Source organism: Pelobates fuscus, chromosome 2, assembly GCF_036172605.1.
Source record: "Pelobates fuscus isolate aPelFus1 chromosome 2, aPelFus1.pri, whole genome shotgun sequence".
Classification (NCBI taxonomy): Eukaryota; Metazoa; Chordata; class Amphibia; order Anura; family Pelobatidae; genus Pelobates; species Pelobates fuscus.
The window spans coordinates 56,916,959-56,941,939 of record NC_086318.1 but is presented as its reverse complement, the minus strand read 5'-3'; the positions used below and the strand labels follow the sequence as shown (position 1 = coordinate 56,941,939).

At 44.8% G+C, this 24,981-nt stretch overlaps 1 protein-coding gene across 4 annotated transcripts in view; it reads left to right on the top strand.

Moving 5' to 3' along the window:
* ASAP2 (ArfGAP with SH3 domain, ankyrin repeat and PH domain 2) overlaps nucleotides 1-24,981 on the top strand; it is a 205,313-nt gene that overhangs the window by 122,926 nt on the left and 57,406 nt on the right. For all 4 annotated transcript variants that reach the window (XM_063442173.1, XM_063442175.1, XM_063442172.1 and 1 more), the window contains exons 8-9: nucleotides 17,012-17,087; nucleotides 24,479-24,565. In XM_063442173.1, the coding sequence (XP_063298243.1) occupies nucleotides 17,012-17,087; nucleotides 24,479-24,565 (163 nt within the window). The remainder of the gene's footprint in view (nucleotides 1-17,011; nucleotides 17,088-24,478; nucleotides 24,566-24,981) is intronic.

The window sequence follows — 24,981 nt, the reverse complement described above, 5'->3', positions numbered from 1 at the left end:
ATAGGGGGGCGGGGCCGGGCCGCTGGGCCGACTGGAGGCCATCAGCTTGAGCTCCGGCTGTGAGCTCATGAAAACAGCACAAAATATGGCTACTGACCGCTTGAAAGACGAAGCCTCCGACACCAATGCACGGAGAATGGCCTATGCTTTCACCCGCTACCCGCATGTCACTCCTCACCTGTCAGATGAGCGGAGACGGCCATCCCCGGCCTACCAACGGCTGAGAGCCCGACCGCATGCGCCCAATACCTGGGCCGCGGGGAAGCGCTGAGCCGAGGCACCCGGGCTGAAGCAGCCACAAGAGGGGAGAACTCCGACAAAGAGCAACTCCCGGCCCGGGGCACGGCCCTGTCCCCCCCCCCCGGCCGGTGGGGGTTATCCCGGCCACATGGCGGCCGCCCGCGCCGTGACGGGAGCTCCCGCCTCGGCAACGTGCTGGACGCCTATACTGGCAAAGGCTGCATACAGCACAGCCAGCCAGCAGATGTGGGAGCTGATAAGGTGGAAGCCGTCCACCTTCAAGAGGAATGAGGAATCCCTCCTCATGAAGAGCCAAGATGGCCGCTGCATGCAAAAGCTGCAGGGAGTTACGCGTGGTCTCCTGGGCCCTCTGGTGTGTCGGATCCCGCGGATGGACCCCCCCAGGTGGCAGAATGGTCGACGCGGAGCCGGCCCTATCCCCAGGATTTGGTGGTGGTCCAGGGAAAGATGCCCCCAACTTTGTGAGCCATGTGTCATAGGGGTGAGCTGGACCCCCGGCGGACCGGTGGCCGGGGAGGCGAGCGCCGGCGACATGCATGAGACCGGAGAAGGGTGAGGCACCATGGGGCTGGAGCTCCGACGGGGAACTGCAGGAGCTGGGGAGGTGCAGGGGACAAGGGGCCGAGGACTTTTCAGGGGTGGGAGTCTGCCGGACTGCCGACATCCCTGAGTGCCCACAGCACCGCAGTGTTCCTGGTTGCACGGCCGGAGCAGGCCTGGAGGGGAACAGAGGGGGACTGATGCACCGGGGGTGATAGAGAGCCCTTGTGACGACAGACTGGCTTGGCCAGTAGAGGCACCCTTGGCATTAGCGTACCAGAGGCCACAGCAGAGAGCAGCCTGTGCAGCTCCAACCTACTTTGCCAGGCACTACTGGGCCACCTCCAGCGGAGAGACTCATTGCAGATTTACGGGTCCACTTCACCTGAGCCCTGTCCCAAGCAAGGAATGAATGAAACAACAAAGGACAGATAAGGATAAAGGGACTGTTTTATGATTTGCCTAAGTAACTGTTCTATACGTAAATTTGGTTTTTACTTGCTTTGCCTATTCGATACAAGTTGGTCATTACTACGGTAGCTTAAAATACTAAAGGAATAAATAGTTTATGCTATAATGCCCCAAGGGGTCAATGATTGCTGCTGTCTATTGCTGCATACATAATTCCTGCCAGCTACATGACAACCGAATAGCTTTGCTATACATTAAGCCAGGCTATCACAATGTGTCCTACATGTTTGTAGCTTTAACTGTACTGCTTATATTCTACCTGACCATGCACTGACTTATTTTAATAATGCATGATGCCTAAACTTGAACAGCCTATGTATACATAATATATGTGAATAAGTGCATACAATGACCCACACGCCTCTACGCAGGCAACCGCATGCTAGTCAGATGAAACCATAATAAGTTTGCCTCATGCCAACTACAATTTTAAAACGCACGCCTCAACGTAGGCGTCTAACCGCATCGACTGTACTACACTTGAAACTAATATACAGTTAATGCTTTTTCATACGCTGTCATACTAAGAACATATTGCCTCCCTTTTATCAGCACTATAGGCTTAGGTTATTTTCTGTTATGTAGTTAAATAACACGCCATACCATGATTCTTGGCGCACATGATTGCCTTCACTGACTATGTTATGCTATACAAGATATGATACATCTGCTTCTGCGTAAGCGACCAAATGTTTGCACCTTTATTTGCCGAAGTATATGCCCCTGCGTGGGCAACTACTAGTTTTACCACAAACCAGTTTGATATATGCGTTTATATTGTGAAATCAATAAAGATATATTCAAAACAAATAAATAAATAATAATATTACAAATAATAATAAAAATAAATATTAAAATTATTAAATAAAATAAAATGATAAAAATATTAAAATCAGTAAAAAAATAAAATAAAATTGCCCACCCCCACCAAGGCTCTGCAATACACACACACACACACACACACTGCACACACACACACACTGCACACACACACACACTGCACACATACACACACACTGCACTCATACACACACACACTGCACTCATATACACACACTGCACACATACACACACACACTGCACACATACACACACACACTGCACACATACACACACACACTGCTCACATACACACACACACTGCACTCACACACACACACTGCACACATACACACACTGCATTCATACACACACTGCACACATACACACACTGCACACACACACACTGCACACATACACACTGTGTCACGATAGTGACCCCTTCTCGCAGAGTGTAACCTAACTAAAGAACGTATACCGGACCTTAGAATGGCCGGACTCACGTTAGAGTAGTCAAATGGGATAGCCAGAGGTCAAGGGATAACAGAATACGGGAATAACGATAAGCAAGCCAAAGTACAGGGAACCAGAGAGTAGAGTAGTCAAATAGAGTAGCCAAAAGTCAAATACCAGGAGAGAATACAAATGTCACATAAATAGCACTAGTCGAACCAGCAAGAACCACACTAGGGCGTCTTACTGCTGTCAGGACAGCCCTTTTATAGTGTGGTGTGTGTTGCCTTAAAACCACGCCCCCAAAAGGTCCGGGGGCGTGGCTGCGTCAGGATCTTATCGGCTTCAAGCCGACGGCAGTGGCGCGCATGCGCCGAACTTAGAAATTCCGCTCTGTCTGAGCGGCCGGCGTCAGAGGTGCCGTGCCGCTCAGTGAAGGAGGAGGCTGTAGTGCGTGGGTCCGAGGATGAGAGGTAAGGTATCGTGACACACTGCACTCATACACACACTGCATTCATACATACGCTGCACTCATACACACACGCTGCACTCATACACACACACGCTGCACTCATACACACACACGCTGCACTCATATACACACACACGCTGCACTCATACACACACACTGCATTCATTATATACACACTGGAAATAAATATTCAATTAATATAATTTTTTTAGGATCTAATTTTATTTAGAAATTTACCAGTAGCTGCTGCATTTCCCACCCTAGTCTTAGTCGAGTCAATAAGTTTTCCCAGTTTTTTGGGGTAAAATTAGAGGCCTCGGCCTATATTCGGGTCGGCTTATACTCGAGTATATACGGTACTCTATTCAGCAGGACAGACGGAAGGAGGATCCACTGACTCCTTCCAAAACTCTGCTTCATGTGGAGGGGATTTGGACATGGTTCCACATTAGAATTAACTTCACTTTAAGTGAGAATTATGAATTCTGTTATTTTATTGCGCAACCCTGTACTTAACATGAAATATAGCTTTAAATTAAAAATATGTGTAAAACCTGTGGAGATGAAAACAACTTTTAACCCCAATATTGTGTATTCCCATTTCTTCTTAACCCGTTAAGGACAGAGGCAATTGTCCAAGTTCTGAATCAAAACTTGGACCTAGAATGTATCCATACTTATTATACATCATTTTGTTCAGGGCTTTCATTTCACATCAAATATTTATATATGAAACATAATTAAGTGGGCACTTCTGGTACCATAACAACTTAATCTTCGTGAAGTTGTTATGGAGCCAGGAGGCCCTTACCTCAGTGGGTTAAACCGTTTCTATACAGTTTAAAGGGACACTCTAGGCACCCAGACCACTTCATCTCATTTGAGTGGTCTGGGTGCCTTGACCCTCTACCCTTAACCAAGTTTGTCAAAACACTGTGGTTTTTGCTAAACCGCAGTGTTTTGATTAAATTGAAAATCCCACCTCCAGCTGCCTTCTCTTACATAGCCGCTAGATGGTGCTTCCGCGTCCATAGGAGAGGAAAGATGAGTTACGACGTGCGACACCCCCACGCACTGTATGAGGACGTCGCACATCACGTGGGTCTAATGCAGCTTCACAAGGGGATTCAATGAATCCCCGCGTGAAGCATGCGAGGGGCGGGGCGCTGCGTTAGATGCACATGCGCTCTTGCTTCCCAATGATTCCCAATGAGTATGAGCTCATTGGCGGAGGGAAGGAGGGTGGGTCAGCTGATCAGATGACGCGGAAGGGGGTGTAGACGATGGAGGATGGATGTGTGACGCGGCGCTGGAAATAAGGTAAGAATTATAATATTTATTGAAGTTTATATGTCTTGCAAGGGGGGTTACAGAGGTGCAGGGGATGGGTAGAATGTAGTTTGGGAGGAAAATAAGCTGTATTTTCGGTGAGTACAGTTTCCCTTTAACCCCTAAGTGAGCCTCCACTGCCAATCTCAACTCCCTCCAGACGGCATCCAGCTTCTGAAACTTGTTTCAGGTAGCGCAGAGTGGTGCCGGTTAGGGGCGCTACTCATTGGTTGAGAGCAGTTGATTGGTGCTCTCAGCCAATCAGTGACTCCACAGTTTTGCCATGCGCGAGAGTACAGCAGTGCCATCAGCGCCAAGAAGGACCATGCCGGACCAAGATAGCGGCAGGTAAACTCACCTTTACCTGCCCCCTACGGCCATCGAATTCCCAGCGGCAATGTCACCGTTGTGGGACTTTGCAAATTTGGCAAAGTCCCCAAGCAGTGACGGTGCCGGTTTGAATTCTGAAGGGTTTTCAATTAAAAGTGACTGTAGTATAGACTGTATACCCCACGACTGAAGGAGAAGAGCTGTTCCGCTCAGAATCCCTGCTGGAATTCCAGCTATAGAGGTAACACTCCAGCAATTTGTCACACTGTCTATATTGCTCTCTCTGTGTCCTCTGGGGACACGAGGAATGTCTGAAGCAACTTTTTACCTAGTCATATCACCTATGGCACTCTGCAGTGACAAATTCACAATTTACTTTTAGTTTCTTAGTTTATTGCAGATTGAAGTGCTCATTGATATCCCAAGTGGGGACTCTGCAGTGGAAATTGTAAAAAGTTGTCAAATGTATCCGCTATCATTGGACTTCTCATAGAATGTGCCCGTGTCTCTCTGGAGACTAAGCAGGTCCCTGGTGGCAAGTCTATTAAAGTTGCATTAGTCAGTGATAAATCTTGTGGGGAGGGGGATTCCTGAACTATAATGTTTCTTTAATGTATAGCTTAATAGTATAACTCAGCACAGAATGCACCTGGTGCATGCTCATGGTTGAATATATTTATTACCGGTTATGTATTAAATGTATATGTCTATCAATGCAGTGTTTGTGGACCCAGGACATACTTGAAAACAAGAGAAATCTCAATGTATCCATCCTGGTAAAATATTTTATAAATAAATAGTACTGTCTCACTCCAGACCCCTAAAGCACTTTAGCTTGCTGAAATGCTTTATGTGTGTAGATTGAGTCCCCTTTTTTTTTTTGTGGAAACGTTCAGATTTTAATATAAATTTACACTTTTATAAATTAATCTGGTTACACTCCTCTGACTTTTCAAACAGACAACAGGTCCTGTCACTTTCTGGCTCGTTTAGCTCAATGCAACTTACCTCAGGAATCAGGCAATTGCCCAGAGCACTGCCTTGGAAAGAATTCTCATTGAGCTGCATTGGGAAGTCTGTGATTGGACAGCCACAGAATGTCTGGGTGGGGTTAGAAGAGGAGGGCTTGAAAAGGCAACAGAAAATAGATCTGCAGGGTTTGCAAGCTGTTTTTTTTTATATATAACACCAATTTAAAAGATGCAAAATTAAATACATGCAAGTTTTCATTCAGAGTATATCTACTAAACTGATACTATATTTTTTTTTTCGGAGGGGGAAGGAGGGTAGTGGAGTGTCCCTTTAATGCCTTGTAATAATCCTGCCACTTTTACTTGCGCAGGTACTCTTTTGCCACTTAATGCTGAGTGACAGCCATAGTATGCTTACACTGGTGGTTAGAAGAATGTGTAAAATGCTACTGTTTACGTGTAAATGATCAATGGTGCTGCTATTTTTTTTTTTTCTATGTGTCATTTTGACTAATTCTACTGCTTTGTACAATTAATTTCAATATGTAACTGGTGCTATTGCTCATATGTAACATGCTATCATCTCAATAAAAAAACATAAATTACAAAACAAATTATTTCCCAATATTTTCCTTACTTTCTAAGCATTTGCTGCTGTTTGGGTGCACAGTGGTAAACACTACAAACATAGAAAATCCAAGGCAGGTGCGCTCGGTTTGCCCCCACATACTAGGAAATTGATGTGGTGGCAATGACTTTGAGGCATCACGGCTTCTTCCCTGTCTGTTCCCAAGGGTTATTTTGTAGGACTTTGACATTCTCTGTCCTGATGGGAATAAACACAATGCTGTGCTATATTGAGCCACCCCATCGGTATCCAAGTTCTCTGTGAAAAGAACATTATTTGAGGAGTTGAGTTTGCATGTAGCTTCCTGAGGTTATGGGGAGTTTGTTATATGAAAAACTATGTAATAATCCAAGCCACCTGCATTTTAATTATACACTGAACACGTACATAGCAGAAATGAAATGGCCACCAATTTCTGGCACAAAAGACTTTACCCGAACCCTGTAATTGCGCTCTCTAATAAGGCACATTGCACTTTGAGCAGGGAATGATGGCTTCAGGATATTACTGCTGATATGTCACAGTTCTTAGTAATTAAAAGCCTGGGTTTGGTAGAAGACAAAGCTGCATGCCTGAAAAAGATTGCTGGAGATTATTACACTGGATAGCGAGCAGTTTGATGGCCACGATTTTAAATTAATGAAAATCTATCCATGGACGCTGTAGGAAACCATCGCAGGCTGACAATATATAACTTTGGGCATCCTGGTTTTTAGCAACGCAGCTTGTGTATATGTGGATTGAGCATATTTGCCCTGTATTTAGTGCAAAGACAAACTGATAAACAAACTTGTTTTAAAGTTATTTATTTATTTTTCTGCTGCTCAGCGCATACTTAAATATATTAACCCATCGCATACTTAAATATATTAAAACTATACTTTCCTGGTCCTCGAGCCGATCGTGACCCTCCGAACATGCCGTGTACTCCGGACGAAATAACTGGTTGTGGGGCCCGAATCCAAGCATTCATATTCGGAGTGGATTGGTCAGCGTCAGTCCGACATTCCCGTTCATACACGTTCTGGAGTTGCAGGCATGATATGGGCCAATCAAATCAAAGCTAACTATATTTAAACTCCTCTGGCCCCATTTACAGTACCCTATCGTGGTTTCTGTTCTCAGTACCCTTTTGTTGCTTTTTATGTTACATTATTTCTGGTCCTGACCTTGGCTTTGTTCCTGACCCTGAGTTTCTCTGTAACGCTTTCCTGACTTGTTTACCTGCTTTGCCTGACTCCGGCTGGTTCTCGTTTTCACTATCTCTCTGTTATCCTGACCTAGGCTTGTATTTGACCATGTTTCCTCTATATTGTACATTAAACCCGGCCATTCTAAGAACCTGGGCTGAAACGTCTGTTACTGTTATACTAGACTCTTTGTGGTGGGTTTATTCCTCGTGAATTTGCATTATTATGTTGAACCTTCACACAAATCGACATTTAGAACAATCCCAGAAAGTCTTGAGATACCTACTCTCACAGAAAATTCTCCAGTTTGAACTTTGTGGAACACCTGGCCATTTTATTGGGTTTGGGTTTGTTTGTTTGTTTGTTTGTTTTTTTAACCAGTGGAATTAATCTGTTGAAGGATGGGTCTATTAGTGACGTATATATTCTGTATTTTGTTTCTGTTTATTTATGATCTATTTCCTGAGGAAAGTCACTGGATGCGATGAAATGTGTAAAGGGTGTGACTGAGAACACCAGATAAAAGGAAAAATATGATATTTTTGCACTTGATTTCAATGCTGTTGTTTGCTGGATATTGTTTTATCTGTTTTTATTGCTGGTATGCGCATCGAGACCCTATGGGTAACAAGACTGCGTTTCTTAATAAATAATATTAATCACATTATTAGCAGCTAGAAAACTGTTGAACCATTTGATTTTATGTCACAAAAGCAAAATTGCCAGTTGATTTTTATCAGTGGCTTTCAAATGTGTCTTTTTATAACTTAAGTGAAGCCAAAGAAAAGAAAAAAAGTTACCTGCGCTCTCTCCTTAAAGCGGCACTGTCATGCCGAACTTACCTTTCCTCAATCTCTTCCTCTTCTCACCCTCTCTCGGGATCTGTTATTCATTTCTTCCATTCTTCTTTAGTTTTCTTTAAAACCATAAGACAAAGTAGGGACTCTTTGTCTTATGGGATTCCTCCGCTTGACCAGCTCTGACCAGCGGAGGAGCAAAGTGTGCTTCATTTCCGCTGGTCAGAGCAATTTTCCCATGATCCCTAGCTTTCCTCCCTGTTCCCACAATGCTTCCTGTCAGTATTGCCGAAAGTCCTGTCACTTAGACAGAACGCCGGCAAAACTGCCGAATTGCATCCTAACAGAATGAGCACTGTTTCTCCATTGGTGTTAGGATGCAATTCGGTACTTTGTTCGGATCGGAATTTCATTCAAATGAATGAAACTCCGATCCTATTCATTGCTGTGGCTGCATCTTGCAGCCGCTTAGTAGATAACTCCCTAATTCCCACGGTATCAGGGAGCTATCTACTAAAAGGCTGAAAGACCTAAACTGGTCTTTCAGCCAAATTTACTAACACCAAGTAAAAATGACTTGGTATTAGTAAATAATATGCCCCTACTCGCTATACCGCGAGTAGGGGCATGTCTAGTAAGCAGTGAGCAGCCTGTGGCTGCTCACTGTAGAAAAAAAAATAAAAAAATATTGCCCCCCACCCCTAAATGACGGGTGGGGGCCGTTAAGTAAAATAAGGGAGGGAGACCTATTGTCCCCCCCCCCCCGGCCCCCACCCCTGAGCGGTGGGTGGGGGCCATAAAGATAATGAGGGGGGGGGACCTACTGTCTTCCCCCCCCGGCCCCCACCCCTGGGCGGCGGGTGGGGGCCATAATGTTAATAAAGGGGGGGGGACCTACTGTCCTCCCCCCCGGCCCCCACCCCTGGGCGGCGGGTGGGGGCCATAATGGTAATAAGAGGGGGGGGGACCTACTGTCCTCCCCCCCCCGGCCCCCACCCCTGGGCGGCGGGTGGGGGCCATAATAGTAGTAGGGGGGGGGACCTACTGTCCTCCCCCCCGGCCCCCACCCCTGGCCGGCGGGTGGGGGCCATAGTAGTAATAGGGGGGGGGGGGACCTACTGTCCTCCCCCCCCCCCAGGCCCCCACCCCTGGGCGGCGGGTGGGGGCCATAACAGTAACAAGGGGGGGGGGACCTACTGTCCTCCCCCCGGCCCCCACCCCTGGCCGGCGGGTGGGGGCCATAATAGTAATAGGGGGGGGGGACCTACTGTCCTCCCCCCCCCGGCCCCCACCCCTGGGCGGCGGGTGGGGGCCATCATAGTAATAAGGGGGGGGGACCTACTGCCCCCCCCCCGGCCCCCACCCCTGGGCGGCGGGTGGGGGCACTAAGTAAATCCCCCCCCCCCCCCATCAAGGTGACTAGGGGTGCCCAAGCCCCTAGTCACCCACCCCCCACCCAAATAAAAAATGCCCCTACCTACCCCTCTCACCCTAAAAAATAGTGAGGGGGGAATAAAATTGCTAACCTGTAAAGTAAAATTAAACTTACCATTCGACGTCTTCTTTTTTCTAAAATCTTCATTTTTCAGCCCCAAAAAAGGCCAAATAAAAAACCATCATAGCCGTCGAACTAAAAATAAAATAAAAAACCCGAGCGCAAAAAAAAAACCCGACGAAAAAGAAAAAACCCGAGCGCACAAAAAAATAATCCATCTTCACCCATGGAGGGCTCCGCGCAGACTGAGCTCCGCAGGGCGGGGCAAGGCTTATAAAGCCTTGCCCCGCCCTGCAATTAGCCTAAGAACACTCTGATTGGTGGGTTTAAGCCAATCAGAGTGCTCTTTGTCATTTTACAAGCGTGGGAAAGTTCTTTGGAATTTTCCCACGCTTGTAAAATGACACAGAGCACTGTGATTGGATGGCTTGAAATCCATCCAATCACAGTGCTCTGTGTCATTTTACAAGCGTGGGAAAATTCTTTGGAACTTTCCCACGCTTGTAAAATGACACAGAGCACTGTGATTGGATGGCTTGAAATCCATCCAATCACAGTGCTCTGTGTCATTTTACAAGCGTGGGAAAGTTCTTTGGAATTTTCCCACGCTTGTAAAATGACACAGAGCACTGTGATTGGATGGCTTGAAATCCATCCAATCACAGTGCTCTGTGTCATTTTACAAGCGTGGGAAAGTTCTTTGGAATTTTCCCACGCTTGTAAAATGACACAGAGCACTGTGATTGGATGGCTTGAAATCCATCCAATCACAGTGCTCTGTGTCATTTTACAAGCGTGGGAAAGTTCCAAAGAATTTTCCCACGCTTGTAAAATGACACAGAGCACTGTGATTGGATGGCTTGAAATCCATCCAATCACAGTGCTCTGTGTCATTTTACAAGCGTGGGAAAGTTCCAAAGAATTTTCCCACGCTTGTAAAATGACACAGAGCACTGTGATTGGATGGCTTGAAATCCATCCAATCACAGTGCTCTGTGTCATTTTACAAGCGTGGGAAAGTTCTTTGGAATTTTCCCACGCTTGTAAAATGACACAGAGCACTGTGATTGGATGGATTTCAAGCCATCCAATCACAGTGCTCTGTGTCATTTTACAAGCGTGGGAAAGTTCCAAAGAATTTTCCCACGCTTGTAAAATGACACAGAGCACTGTGATTGGATGGCTTGAAATCCATCCAATCACAGTGCTCTGTGTCATTTTACAAGCGTGGGAAAGTTCCAAAGAATTTTCCCACGCTTGTAAAATGACACAGAGCACTGTGATTGGATGGCTTGAAATCCATCCAATCACAGTGCTCTGTGTCATTTTACAAGCGTGGGAAAGTTCCAAAGAACTTTCCCACGCTTGTAAAATGACACAGAGCACTGTGATTGGATGGATTTCAAGCCATCCAATCACAGTGCTCTGTGTCATTTTACAAGCGTGGGAAAGTTCCAAAGAACTTTCCCACGCTTGTAAAATGACAAAGAGCACTCTGATTGGCTTAAACCCACCAATCAGAGTGTTCTTAGGCTAATTGCAGGGCGGGGCAAGGCTTTATAAGCCTTGCCCAGCCCTGCGGAGCTCAGTCTGCGCGGAGCCCTCCATGGGTGAAGATGGATTATTTTTTTTGTGCGCTCGGGTTTTTTCTTTTTCGTCGGGTTTTTTTTTTTGCGCTCGGGTTTTTTATTTTATTTTTAGTTCGACGGCTATGATGGTTTTTTATTTGGCCTTTTTTGGGGCTGAAAAATGAAGATTTTAGAAAAAAGAAGACGTCGAATGGTAAGTTTAATTTTACTTTACAGGTTAGCAATTTTATTCCCCCCTCACTATTTTTTAGGGTGAGGGGGGTAGGTAGGGGCATTTTTTATCTGGTTGGGGGGTGGGTGACTAGGGGCTTGGGCACCCCTAGTCACCTTGATGGGGGGGGGGGGGAATTTACTTAGTGGGGGCGGGGGGAGGACAGTAGGTCCCCCCCCATTATCGTTATGGCCCCCACCCGCCGCCCAGGGGTGGGGGCCGGGGGGGGGAGGACAGTAGATCCCCCCCCCCCCCTTATTACTATTATGGCCCCCACCCGCCGGCCAGGGGTGGGGGCCGGGGGGGAGGACAGTAGGTCCCCCCCCCTTGTTACTGTTATGGCCCCCACCCGCCGCCCAGGGGTGGGGGCCGGGGGGGGGAGGACAGTAGGTCCCGTCCCCCCCCCTTATTACTATTATGGCCCCCACCCGCCGCCCAGGGGTGGGGGCCGGGGGGGGGGACAGTAGGTCCCCCCCCCCTATTACTATTATGGCCCCCACCCGCCGCCCAGGGGTGGGGGCCGGGGGGTGGAGGACAGTAGGTCCCCCCCCCTTATTACTATTATGGCCCCCACCCGCCGCCCAGGGGTGGGGGCCGGGGGGTGGAGGACAGTAGGTCCCCCCCCCCTTATTACTATTATGGCCCCCACCCGCCGCCCAGGGGTGGGGGCCTGAGGGGAGGACAGTAGGTCCCCCCCCCCCTTATTACTATTATGGCCCCCACCCGCCGCCCAGGGGTGGGGGCCTGAGGGGAGGACAGTAGGTCCCCCCTCATTCCCATTATGGCCCCCACCCGCCGTCCAGGGGTGGGGGCCGGCGGGGGAGGACAGTAGGTCCCCCGTCCCCCCCTTATTACCCTTTTTTTTTTTTTTACAGTGAGCAGCCACAGGCTGCTCACTGTTTAGTGGACATGCCCCTACTCGCGATATAGCGAGTAGGGGCATTGGGGAGATTTGAATCTCCCTTGTGCTATTATGGGGGTCATATTGACCCCCATAGAGTGAGGGGAGGACCTGGGGGGCTAATGAAGTGGTGGGGAGCACTGCTCCCTGCCGCTTCTGTCTTTACATAATGCAAGGAGGGAGCTGCACGCCGGTAGCTCCCTCCTTGTAATAAACCGAACGAACAAACTAACACTGATACACAGTGTTAGTTTGTTCGTCTGATTTTTTCTATTCATTCATTCGTCTGTCTGATGAATGAATGAATAGGTGAAATTCCCGTTCGCATGTCCAGGTGTTTCACTGGGCATGTGCGGGAATCTCACAGTCTGTGTAGTGTGGGTAGATGACGTGTCCCACAGGGACTTCACCTACCCACACAAAGATGGCGGCGCCCTGAATATAGATCGGGGCAGAAAATAAAGAATAAAAAATAGGTAATGTGGGGGGCATAGGGGCATTTGGGGATCGATTGGATGTAGTTGAGGCGGGAGGGGGGTTAAAAAAAAAACGGAATTCGGCATGACAGTGCCGCTTTAATCCCTATGTATATTTAGACAAATGGAGGTCATTTAGTTGCTCCAATGGCCATTGGAGGGAATGCACGCCTGCCAACGTCAAGGCAGACCCCCCTAAGCGGGTCCTAACACTGACCCTTCAGCCTGCTTCCTTGAGCTTCTGGCAAAGATATCTCTAATGAGATAGAGAGGGGTATTTTTTATATACACCCCTATATACTTATTAACCCTTAATAGGGAACACATGGGATGGGCGGCAGCATTGTAACCAGGCTGTGTGATACTTTTCTTTTTACTATATATTGGGGCTGATGTGTACTGTAGTCCTTGCAGCCGGCCCAGTAGTGATGGTTTTTACTATATATTGGGGCTGACGTGTACTGTGGTCCTTATTAAGTGAAGCATTTCTGTCTTTGCAATTTTGCGCTATGTGCTTTTATTGAACTATCTGATCTCGGGAGCTTTGTTCCTTTTACACTGAATTCTGTTCAGCCACTCTTGGGTGTCACTCATTATTATTTGTATGTATTATTTTTTTCATTTGTTTATATTGTTTACTTCTTTTTCTTTTCTTATTGATAGTCACATATGATGTTGGTTCTGGAGTCTTGTGTCGTTTCTGCTGATACTCCTGTTCTACAATTGACTACAGACTTCGTACACTGCCTTTTGATGATTGATTTATTGTACTTCTAAATTGCTGTGGATGAATCTCGGTCTTGTTCTTCATCATTGTTTTCTCAATAAACCCAGATTTAAATCAAATGCACTACTCGTCCTCCGTATCTGTTAAAAGTTTGACGATATTGATAAAATGTGCACTGACAGCAACTCTGATTAGTGCTCACAGTCTCTCTCATTGCTGTCCAAATTCGTATGGATAACAAAGTCATTATTTGTGTGAAAGCAGAGGGGGCACGCCTGGTGTGCTGAGACCAGCATGGGTGCTATCAGTCCACCCAAAGAGTTTGACAAAAACTGTAATGACTGCATGCAAAGACACCTTGCACACTACCTTGCACAGTAATTACTGTACTACAAGAAGCTGCAGTGGTTTTGGTGCTTAGAGTATCTTATTAAATATGGGTAGTAAACAAAGTGTCCCTTTAATTGTGGGTAGTATACAGTTAAAATGACACTATGGTCACTAAAACAACTTTAGCTTAATGAAGCAGTTTTGTGTGTTGATCAAGCCCCTGCAGTCATACTGCTCAATTATCTGCCCCTAAGGAGTTAAATCACTTCGTCTATGCAGCCCTAGTCACACCTCCGTGCATGTGACCTACACAGCCTTCCTGAACACTTTCTGTAAAGAGTCATCTAATGTTTATACTTCGTTTATTGCAACTTCTGTTTAATTTACCTTTTCTTATCTCTTGATCTGTTAATAGCTTGCTAGACTATGCAGGAACCTCCTGTATGTTATTAAAGTTCAGTTTAAAAAACCGGAGATAACATCTTTTCAAGTCAGTCACAACTGATTGTAAGTGAAACCATTTTGTTTTCATGCAGGCTGTGTCAGTCACAGCCAGGGAAGGTGTGGCTAGATCTATATGTACATAAACAAAAGTGATTTAACTCCTAAATGGCAGAAAATTGAGAAGTGAAATTTCAAAGGCATGATCATACACCAAAACTGCTTTATTAAGCTAAAGTGGTTTTGGTGACTATAGTGTGCCTTTAAGTGTTATATGCTGTTGTCTAATATAGCATTGAACAAAAGTGGTTTTCATGCCATATCAAAATTACCATTTGTTGACCTGCCGCTCACCTTTTTATTACATGATTTTTGGCATCCGTGTCCTGTACCTGCCCGTTTACTGCTTCATGATAGATCTTTGTAATTAAGGCAATTATTAGTCACATGGTTCTACTGAAAGATTAAAGCTCAGTCATTCCTTTGTTTACATCAAAGCAGTGAGTACTGGTTAGTTTTGTCCATCACATTGTGTTGACAGGATGACGTTTTTTTGTGTAAATAACATTTAGAAATAATGGACGTATACAAATACACAGGTAAATGGAAGTGGCTCAGTCTCCTGCGCACAGGTTTTATTGTGCCGTAGATGTAAATGATGTTTAAAAGCAATGCATTATGCATAACGCAGACTAATATAACATGTGTATTGAATGCTCTATAGCAGAGCTTTATTTTATAAGCTGGTATTCTGGTCTTTGAAGAAATAATACAATGCTCACCTAAGCCACCTGACCAAACATTTCTAACAGACACTATAGGCACCCAGACCACTTCATCTCATTGAAGTAGTCTGGGTGCAGTGTCCCAGTACCCTTAACCCCCTTGCAATGTATAACTTTTTTGAGAAAGTGCAATGAGTGTTAAGACTACCTTTAGTGGCTTCCTGCTGTTTCACGCAGTTTGACCCTGTGAAATGACGCTGGATGTCCTCATGTTGTGAATGTCGGAAAGCACGGATTTATTGCTTTCCTATGGGGAGGCCTAATGCGCGCGGAATCCATTTAAATTCTGTACAAAATGTATGTCTGCCATTAGCGCATGGCTGCACAGGGAAGGTGGATCTTCTCTCCTGGCCCTCCCTGCCACCCGCCGTTTTATGAAATGTACTTTAAAAAAATATATATTTAAATAAAGTCCTCCTCCGTCCGTTTGTTTGTTGTGAGCATTTAAGTGCGCTTAGAGCCGTCGAGAAAGGACCAGTTAAATGCTTCTCTTTCAGAAGCATTTAATTGGACCGCGCAAGGGATGCTGTGACATCAGTCAAGGTGTGGAAAAGCGCACCAAGAGCTTCACCTTTTAGATTCATTTGCTCGTTTATAACGAGGTGAACCTAATTACAAATGCCTAATAGGCATTTAAATTGAATATTTTTTTATTTTTTTTTTACATTTTTTTTTTTTTAAAGGGTTGGAGTTACCCTTTAAACAAAGTTAATATCTGCCTCTTCCTATGCTTTGTGTGCCTTGCCTCGTTAGTCTGGATTTTACAGTATTATAGGTTTTCTTTGGTTTCTCCTGTCTGCAATGATTTCTCACATTTAGCAAATTGAATTCTGCCTTCTCATCCCTTAACTGAAAATCTAATCACACAAATGGATCTAGTAATCAGATTACCTAGTCACAGACTTATAGCTTGCTACTGCCAAAGGAATCAGAAAAGAAAACTAATTTGCTAAATGTTTTTTTGGGGGGGATAGATTTCAAGGTATAAATGCTTTACAGTCAGCAAGGGTTTTTCATAGTGCAACAGCATCATGGCAATTGTATTTATAGAGATCTAAGTGCCTAATGAAAGGCCAAGATCTACAGGTTTAACTTTCTCAGTAAAAAAAAAAAGTCATCTGGACAAAAACACTTGACAGGGAAACAAACAAACACAGGGCTCGTCTCCAATGTTCTCTGCTTTTTTTTAGTTGCCGTGCCTGTCGCTACTTTTATCGAATATTGTCTGTTTACTAACCACTAGATTTCACAAATAGTATCAAGGAGTTCTGGGCAGCAGCTCCTATTATTTTCTACGCGAGCCGCAACTTAGTAACTGGTTTCCAATCCTTATTCATAAAGTTAGAACGGGCACATATAGATACTGTTTAAACAGATTTTATTGATAAACCATACAGTGTTTCTGCTGCCACTGGAGAATTTGGTTGATTTTCTTCCCAATAAAATCTGCCTGAGCATCATCTATATGTGCACGGTCCCACAGGAAAGTTCAGCGCCTGCATGCAGAGCGTGGAGACGCTGAACGTCAGTGCTGCAGGTTGTGCAGCACTGACCCAGGAAGGAAGCACCTCTAGTGGCTGTCTGAGTGACTGCCACTGGAAGTGTCCACAGGGAGCAATGTAAACACTGCCTTTACGCTGAAATTAATATAGTATGCCTTTATGGCAGGGTAGCTGCTTGTAGCATATTATTGTTTACTAGAATTTCTCTTAATTCATTGCCTCCTACAAGAAGGAAATTTAGATTATTTTTAGCTGTTCCTTTTCTGACCACCTTGTTCGCTCTTTTCTTTTAGCTTTTTCCAGGATGGTTTGAAAGCTGTTGAAAGCCTGAAGCCCTCCATTGAGAAACTTTCAGTCGATCTACACACGGTGAGGAGTTTGTGCTATATTAATCCCCTGAAAACGGACACTTTTTCTCAGTAGATTTATCATTTTGGAGTGATTTCTATTAGAAGAATACTTAATATCATGATACTATTGATAATAAATATATATTTGTAATGTGATCTTTCTCTATACACCGTTTCTGGGATTTGCTTGTAATTTAAATGCCTCCTGAGTTCCGATATATAAACGGAAGTCACCTAGCATTGACTTCTGGCATGAAGTGGGTAGTTGTGATAGGTTGACAGGCTTAAAAATCTGTGCATATCTAGGGTATACCCTCTTAAAGGAACACTCACATTTGTGGCAGCTTATAAAAGTGCAGATTTCAATAGAAATTCCTTGTCCAATTATTAATATTTAAAATTATTTTTAATTAAAAAAATTTTTTTATAGTTATCATTTTTTGATAACTTAAAACTGCTGTAACCCCCTCCCCCTCTGAAAAATAATGCATAACTAAATATATAAAAAGTTTTTATTTGTGGGTATATCTACTGAAGAGTGTTTTATTTATTTAATCCCTTAAGGATACATGACATGTGTGACATGTCATGATTCCATTCAGGCCCGGACTGGCCATCGGGCACACCGGGCAAATGCCCGGTGGGCCGCGGTGGCCAGGGGCCGAGGCCGGCAGGGAGATCACAGGATCTCCCCTGCCGGTCTTTGCAGGGCCGGCACTATCCGAGCGCCGGCCCCGCTGTAGTCCATGGCGGGCCGGTGGGGAGATCAAAGATCTCCCTCACCGGCCCACATACAGTATACTGCGGCCGCCGGCTGGGGAGAGAGTGAGGGAGCCAGGAGAGGACCCGGCGGAGCTCCTACTTACAGCTCCGCCGGCTTCCTCTCGCGAGATTCGGACCGTTGCCATGGCAACGCTCCGGGTCTCGCGAGAGTAAACTCTAGCCTCACAGGCTAGAGTTCACTCACCACTAAGACCACCAGGGATGGAAGCCAGCAGCAGGCTCCCCCCTCCCAGGCATAAGGTAAGCAGGGAGGGGGGATATAGCCTTGCGCGCTCATAGGGAAGCCTGTGGTTGGACCATTTTGTCGGCTCAGAGAGCATGTGCACTCTGAGCCGGTGAAGTGAGGAAGGAAATATATAATTATATTTATAAAATAAAAAATAAATAAAAAGGTAATGGAGGGAAGAGGGAGGTGTGAGAAAGCTTCCTCTTGCAGGTGTGATGCATGCAACAGAGAAGATTGTTGTAACTGTTGCTAGCATACAATGTACAGAATTGGCATTTTGCAGTCTGCAACAGAGTTCTTGGCTCTCAAAGTATAATTTGCCATGAGTGTAACTAGTCCCTGCAAACAAGTACAAATATCTTTCAGCTTTACAGACACCCCTAACACTCACAGCACACACACTCACACACACTGCACCCCTAACACTCACAGCACTCACACACACACTGCACCCCTAACACTTACAGCACCCTCACACACACACACACTCACACACACACACTGCACCCCTGACGTGCACAGGACACACACACTGCACCCCTGACACTCACAACACACACACACTGCACCCCTGACACTCACAGCACCCTCACTAGCACACACATACACATACACACACCCACACTGCACCCCTGACACTCACAGCACCCTCACTCACACACACTGCACCCCTGACACTCACAGCACCCTCACACACACACACACACACACTGCACCCCTGACACACACAGCACCCTCACTCACACACACTGCACCCCTGACACACACAGCACCCTCACTCACACACACTGCACCCCTGACACTCACAGCACCCTCACACACACACACACACACACACTGAACCCCTGACATCCTCACGCAAACAGCACCCACTCACACACAGCACACACACACACAGCACCCTTACCCACATAGCACCCTCACGCAAACACACACACACACACACACACACACTGCACCCTCTTGCACACACACTACACCCCTTACACACACACACACGGCACCCCTCTTGGACACAATCTACACCCCTTACACACACACTACACCCCTTACACACACACACACTGCACCCCTCTTGCACACAAACTACACCCCTTACACACACACTACACCCCTTACACACACTGCACCCCTCTTGCACACACACTACACCCCTTACACACACACACAGCACCCTCACACACACTGCACAATATGCTTTTGCTTGCATTTTTGTCTCCTGGTATCCCAACTATTGAGACACCAGAGACAAATGTCAAGCAAACACAGTGCAAGCATGTTATTGAATTTGCTTGCGCTGTGCAGAACAAATACAGGGTCATTTTCTCATGCCAGAGCTCTTCAGCAGAGCTCTGCGCATGGTCTACCCTGGAAGAGCATTGAACCAACATGTTTACTTTGTGATGGGGCGTGCTTGTCATTGGTGATGACAAAACACACCTTATCTGGCCCGCCCCCTTTTTAGTGGGCCGCTGTAATTAAAAAATGCCCGGGCCGAATTTTCTTCCCAGTCCGGCCCTGATTCCATTTAATTCCAGAAGTGTGGTCCTTAAGGGGTTAAGGGGGGGGGGGGGGGGGCGGCAAACACGTGTTCCTTTTAACGAATGTATGTATATATTGATACCATGGCCTAAATAGCTGTGTTTAAAGCCAATTTCTCTAGATTTTGAAAATTGTTGTTTAGAGTTCGTTCTAATCAGCAGAACTGTTTCTTAGAATAGATCATACCTACTCTTGTCATAGGGGTGTGTTTAACAGAATAGCACGATGATGGTTTGTTTGAAAGATAGTAATAATTGCGTTTGCTGGAAAATCCCTTTTCATTATAAATTCCAAGTTAAAAAGATCTCATAGATCTATGTACACCTTTAGAATTAATCATCGCGCAGCATTATTTGCTACACCCAGAATTGCTCATTTTCTTCCAGAAACAGGAAAGATGGCTAAATAGCAGAATGTTTCCAGTTTAGCGATTTCCTCGTCCAAGTCTCAATATTTAAAATCGTGTTTAGTTTGAGTTTTGTGAGTTGAAATTACCAAGCTGGCAATGTAGATATATAAGAATGATTCCAGCGTGGCTATTTTGGACTTACTTTTTCCGAGTTCCATTTTTATTTCTGTTTATTGACTACAAACCCTTTGTGGGGGGTACAGTGTTTAAAACTATTTAAACAAACTAGAAATAAACATAATAAAAGATCTTTTCAGGACATCTTATTAAACATGGTGCCGTTTCGGATATTTCTCCAGCGTTGCGCTGAAAATGTGTGTTTACAGAAACACTGAAATGAATCATGTTTGAACAGCTGTGAAACCGCATGTTACATGATGATGCAGCTTTTCTATTAATTGATTCCTTTTTTCCTGTATGCCTCTCACTGGTGTCTGAAGTTTCACTGCTGACCTTGCGAGTGGTAACACTACATTCCATTGGCAGGTTAACCAGCCTGGACTAGCAGAACGATAGTCTAAATTCGAGTTAAACCCACTGAAAATACGAATTGTACAATAAGTATTTCTAAACAAGTGTAGGCAGACAACAAAAAGGAAAATCGGATCTCTACCAAACTTGAGTGTGTGAGCAGAAAGTACCTACCAATACCAAGTAAAATAAATTAGAACATGTATTATTACATTTGTATTCAATTGAATAATAAAGGTTACGTTGTTTTTTTTTTTTTTTTTTTTTTTTTTTTTAATTGGTAGGTCCTGTCTACTCCTAAATAATTTTTGTGGATGTCAGATTTGTATTTTTACTGCTGTGGGTAATAATGAATCTGTCTTTGGCTAACCCAGGTTGAGGGGAGTCATGTCTGTTTTGTCTTAATTGCCTTGTCTAATTCTTGACAACTACTGCTTGTCCGTGTAAGTCCAGGGGCAGGTTTAAAATGGATACATAGTGTGAAGAATCACCCTCCACTCATTTGGTTCTCTCCCTCCCTGCTACTTTATTTGTTGGATATATTACCTTTATTGCTGGTTCATTAGTTACTTTAATTTCGTTAATTTCCCTTGTTCGTTAAAGTAGTCAGTTTACCGAACGAGGACCACCCTGGGTAGCAATTAGAACTTAGAACTCTGAGTAACTGCACGAAAACCGCAAGTTAATGGACTGTTCCGAGGTGGCCGCCATTTTGGCATCCGAACACGTGGCGAGAACAATGGACGGCGGCCATCTGAACTCCCGAACGGCGGCCAGCAGGACTTGGTCGTCGATTGCCTGGAACTGTTTTCGGCATGGCACTCAATGTACACCCAGTCCCCCTCTGGAAGTCCCATACGAACCACTTCTAAATACGGCAGAAGAACGGCGGTCAGGAGTTTGAAACAGACAAACGAGGGAAGCAGAGGGAACCAGATTGAAGATATCTACAGCGGTTTTCATGCAAATTTTATCTGAACGGAGACCGGCTCTTGCCACTGATTCTATGGAAATCTGAGTTGGCTACAATCTCATGGCGAGCAGGTCAAACTTCCACACAGTATAACTCCAAAACTACCAAACGGATTTTCACGAATTTTGAATATGTTGCTCACATCACCCTCAGCTTTTATATTAATATGTTCTGTATAAAGTATATTTTTAAGAATTGTGAAAAATTTTAACTTTTGTGGCCAGTAGATAATTGTGTTTGATATGCTGCTTAAACTCAGTTATCTAGCCTGGCCCAAAGGAGGAGTTATGTGTTGAATAAATTGAGCACCCTTGTTCCCATTAAATCAGTCTTGTTCCAGCATTAAGCCTTGGCTCATGTGTGGATTATTCGGCGATAACAGCAATATTTGACTCTGGGGATTATTTTGCAATTTTACTGTATGGGAACAAGGGAACGATTGACGGAACATAGGATTATACCGTCACACATCGTCTCTGTGTGTAGCCCCTCTTTCTTCCCCTCAGACTGATACTATGCCTGTAGCTTGTTACTTAATTCACTCTCCCTTGTTCACACAACTTATTCTTTCTCTTTTCTTTCTTTGTTCAATTATGCATGTGGATGATTCATTCAAACCTCATGCACAATGTTCCTGTATGCATGTATCGCCATGGGTGTTCTGTTTGATTTTTACTTTACTTTACTCATTGTCCTGTTTCAGACATGTGGTTCTTTTCTCTGTTTGTTTTATTATGAGCAAACCCAATAATGTTTCACTCTGGGGAAAAAATGCAGTTCTTGTAAAAGAGATAAATAGTACAACGACAATTGGCAGTGTAGAGATTTCTTTACGGTTAACTGTGTTGGCAGCTTAACTCTTCACAGTATGCCACGGTACACACAATTTATGATTAAATTAAAGTGCATACTATTTCTTCTGTAATGCTGCAAACTGTATAGATTTAAAATGTAATGCTCTTTAAAAATATCCCTACTTCACCTCTCAGACAAGGTATATGCTAAGGATTGAGTGTCAATTGAAAGCAGGAGAACCCTCCTACAGGTTGGTCTTTTGCCCCCTGCCACAAAGCTGTTGCGAGCAGCACTTGCTGGGAGAATAGAGGAGCAATGATTGATGAGCAGTGAAATGGGTAAATAGAAATACGTGAGATTGATGTGATGTGATAGGTCTGAGATTTACTATTAAATTAGTATAGACAGATCAGCACCTTATAAAATGGTGCTGTTCCTAGCCTTCCCTGACATAAAAGCATACTACTAATCCACAGTACTGGCATTGACTCTGCCCCACCTCCTCAACTTAGACCCACCACAATGGGTATGGTTAGAAAGACAGCCTTTGGCACCCTTGGACCTGCCCACCATACTAAGGTTACCCAAAAAATGTAGAACTCACAGGCCGCTACTCCCAGCCCAGGAGCAGCTGATGGTGAGGATTTGGGACATGATAAGAATAAAGTTGGAAAGCTCCAATTCCCTGTCTACGGCTATGCCAATAAAAGCAATTATCTACTGTATACTGACTTTTAACGCGAAGCCATAAATAGACAGGGGGGTCACACATCTATCCCACATTTACCAACACAACAAACTAATGGAATTTGCCTCCCTTTAGTCCACATATCAATTACCCCAGGCATCACAATACTCTTATACTCAACTCGTTCTTACATAAGTGCGACCAACCAAACCCTCCCAAGAGGGGACCCCTCAGTTGGTGACGGGATGGGAACAAATGGCTATCAGGGGCGTGCTCCCATTGAAATGCAAACTAATCTCCTGGTGCTACCGGCTGCTCTGGTCCTCGATTCATTTTGCCGACTTGAAGCCGGCTAAACAATGGTCCCGGGACCTACAGAGTAACATTCCCAAAGAGCAATGGGAAACAATAATTAACACACCTAAGAAACTAATTAGATCAGCCACACTACTAGACCAACAGAAAAAGATGCTGTACCGATGGTACGTGGTACCCACCAAAATACATTGTATATACCCCCAATCACCTCCTATGTGTTGGAGATGCAGTTCCGATGAGGTCATGGCGCTCCACATATAGTGGAATTGCAGGCAGATTGCGCCTTTTTGGGGCACAATCCACCAATTGATAACCAAAATTACACACACCACCATACCTTTTGAACCCCTTACGTATCTCCTACTGAATTGTACCAATGTCACCCCTAAGGGTAAGCAAAAATTGATCCTACACATCTTACTGACCGCACAACGTGCAATAGCGAGATTGTGGAAGACAACCAGACGACCTCAGGTATCAGAGCTCGCTAAAGAGATAGACACCCAGCACATTTATGAGAACTGCTACCGTGGTGTCTTCCCACTGTCTGCGTCAGCTGCTGGGGCCTGGGAGCTATGGCGCGCTTGGAGATCAGGTAACCCATAAATATACATGTTATTAGGCACTGGGAGGTACATATTAAGGGAGGAGGGGACCTCCTCTGAGACCAGCCGCAAGGCGAACTGCAGACGGTTGGTTATGATAACGATACCAAACATAGAGGCTGCTAGTGGCAATAGCAATGCAACAACAATGTCACAGGTATCTGTACTAATGATGTTGTTGAGCGGAATTATGGATGTATTGCTAATAACAAATGTGACCCCCCCCACCCCCTCCTTTTTTTCCTTTCTGTACCCCCCATCCCCTTACCTTTTGCACAAAACTCAATAAAGACTGATAAATATAAAACAAATGGTGCTGTTGTAATTGTGCTGAACAACATTACTGTGCAATTCATACTTGCATTGTTTTTAATGTCTTTAAACCCTTCAAGACACGACGTTAAAGGATTTTCATGATATAATTAAACTTGCCTAACTACTTTTCATGAAAGAGTTAATGATTGTGTAAATAATACAGCCAAAGTTCGACTCCCCTAGCTTACTGCGCCATGATGCTTCCCTTTTAGGTACCTGGTCAATGTGTTAATAACCACGAATAGCAACCAATCATATGATGTGCCATTCTATATTTTGTTGCAGATCAAGCAGGTCCAAGATGAAGAAAGGAAACAGCTGAGTCAGCTTCGAGATATCCTAAAAACAGCGCTGCAAGTCGAACACAAGGAGGTGAGCATTGACCACTACTGCAGCATGAAATAAATACTTTAATCATTCCAGTATCACAAACCAGTTCTTTAAACTTGGCTTGTCATTGACATTCTGTACTAGGGATTAAAAGGTTGAAGAGCCTTGTCTGAACCTTTTGTGAAACACCGATCACTCAAAAGCCTGAAAACGTTACAAGCATCCAATCAGCTATTTTACACCTTACCCATCCTAACAAGACACGTTTCTTTTCAGTGTGTATATGTTTGTATTAACTTTGGGATCATAATTTGATTGTTTTTCGCAATCGATACCATGATTCTGCGCTGAAAATGACGACCAGTCTCACCGTAACCACCTGGTTTCACATGTGAATATAACCCTGCCGTGCAATAAGGCCACACTGCCCCCATTTTTAACATTGTTTTAGTAATTGT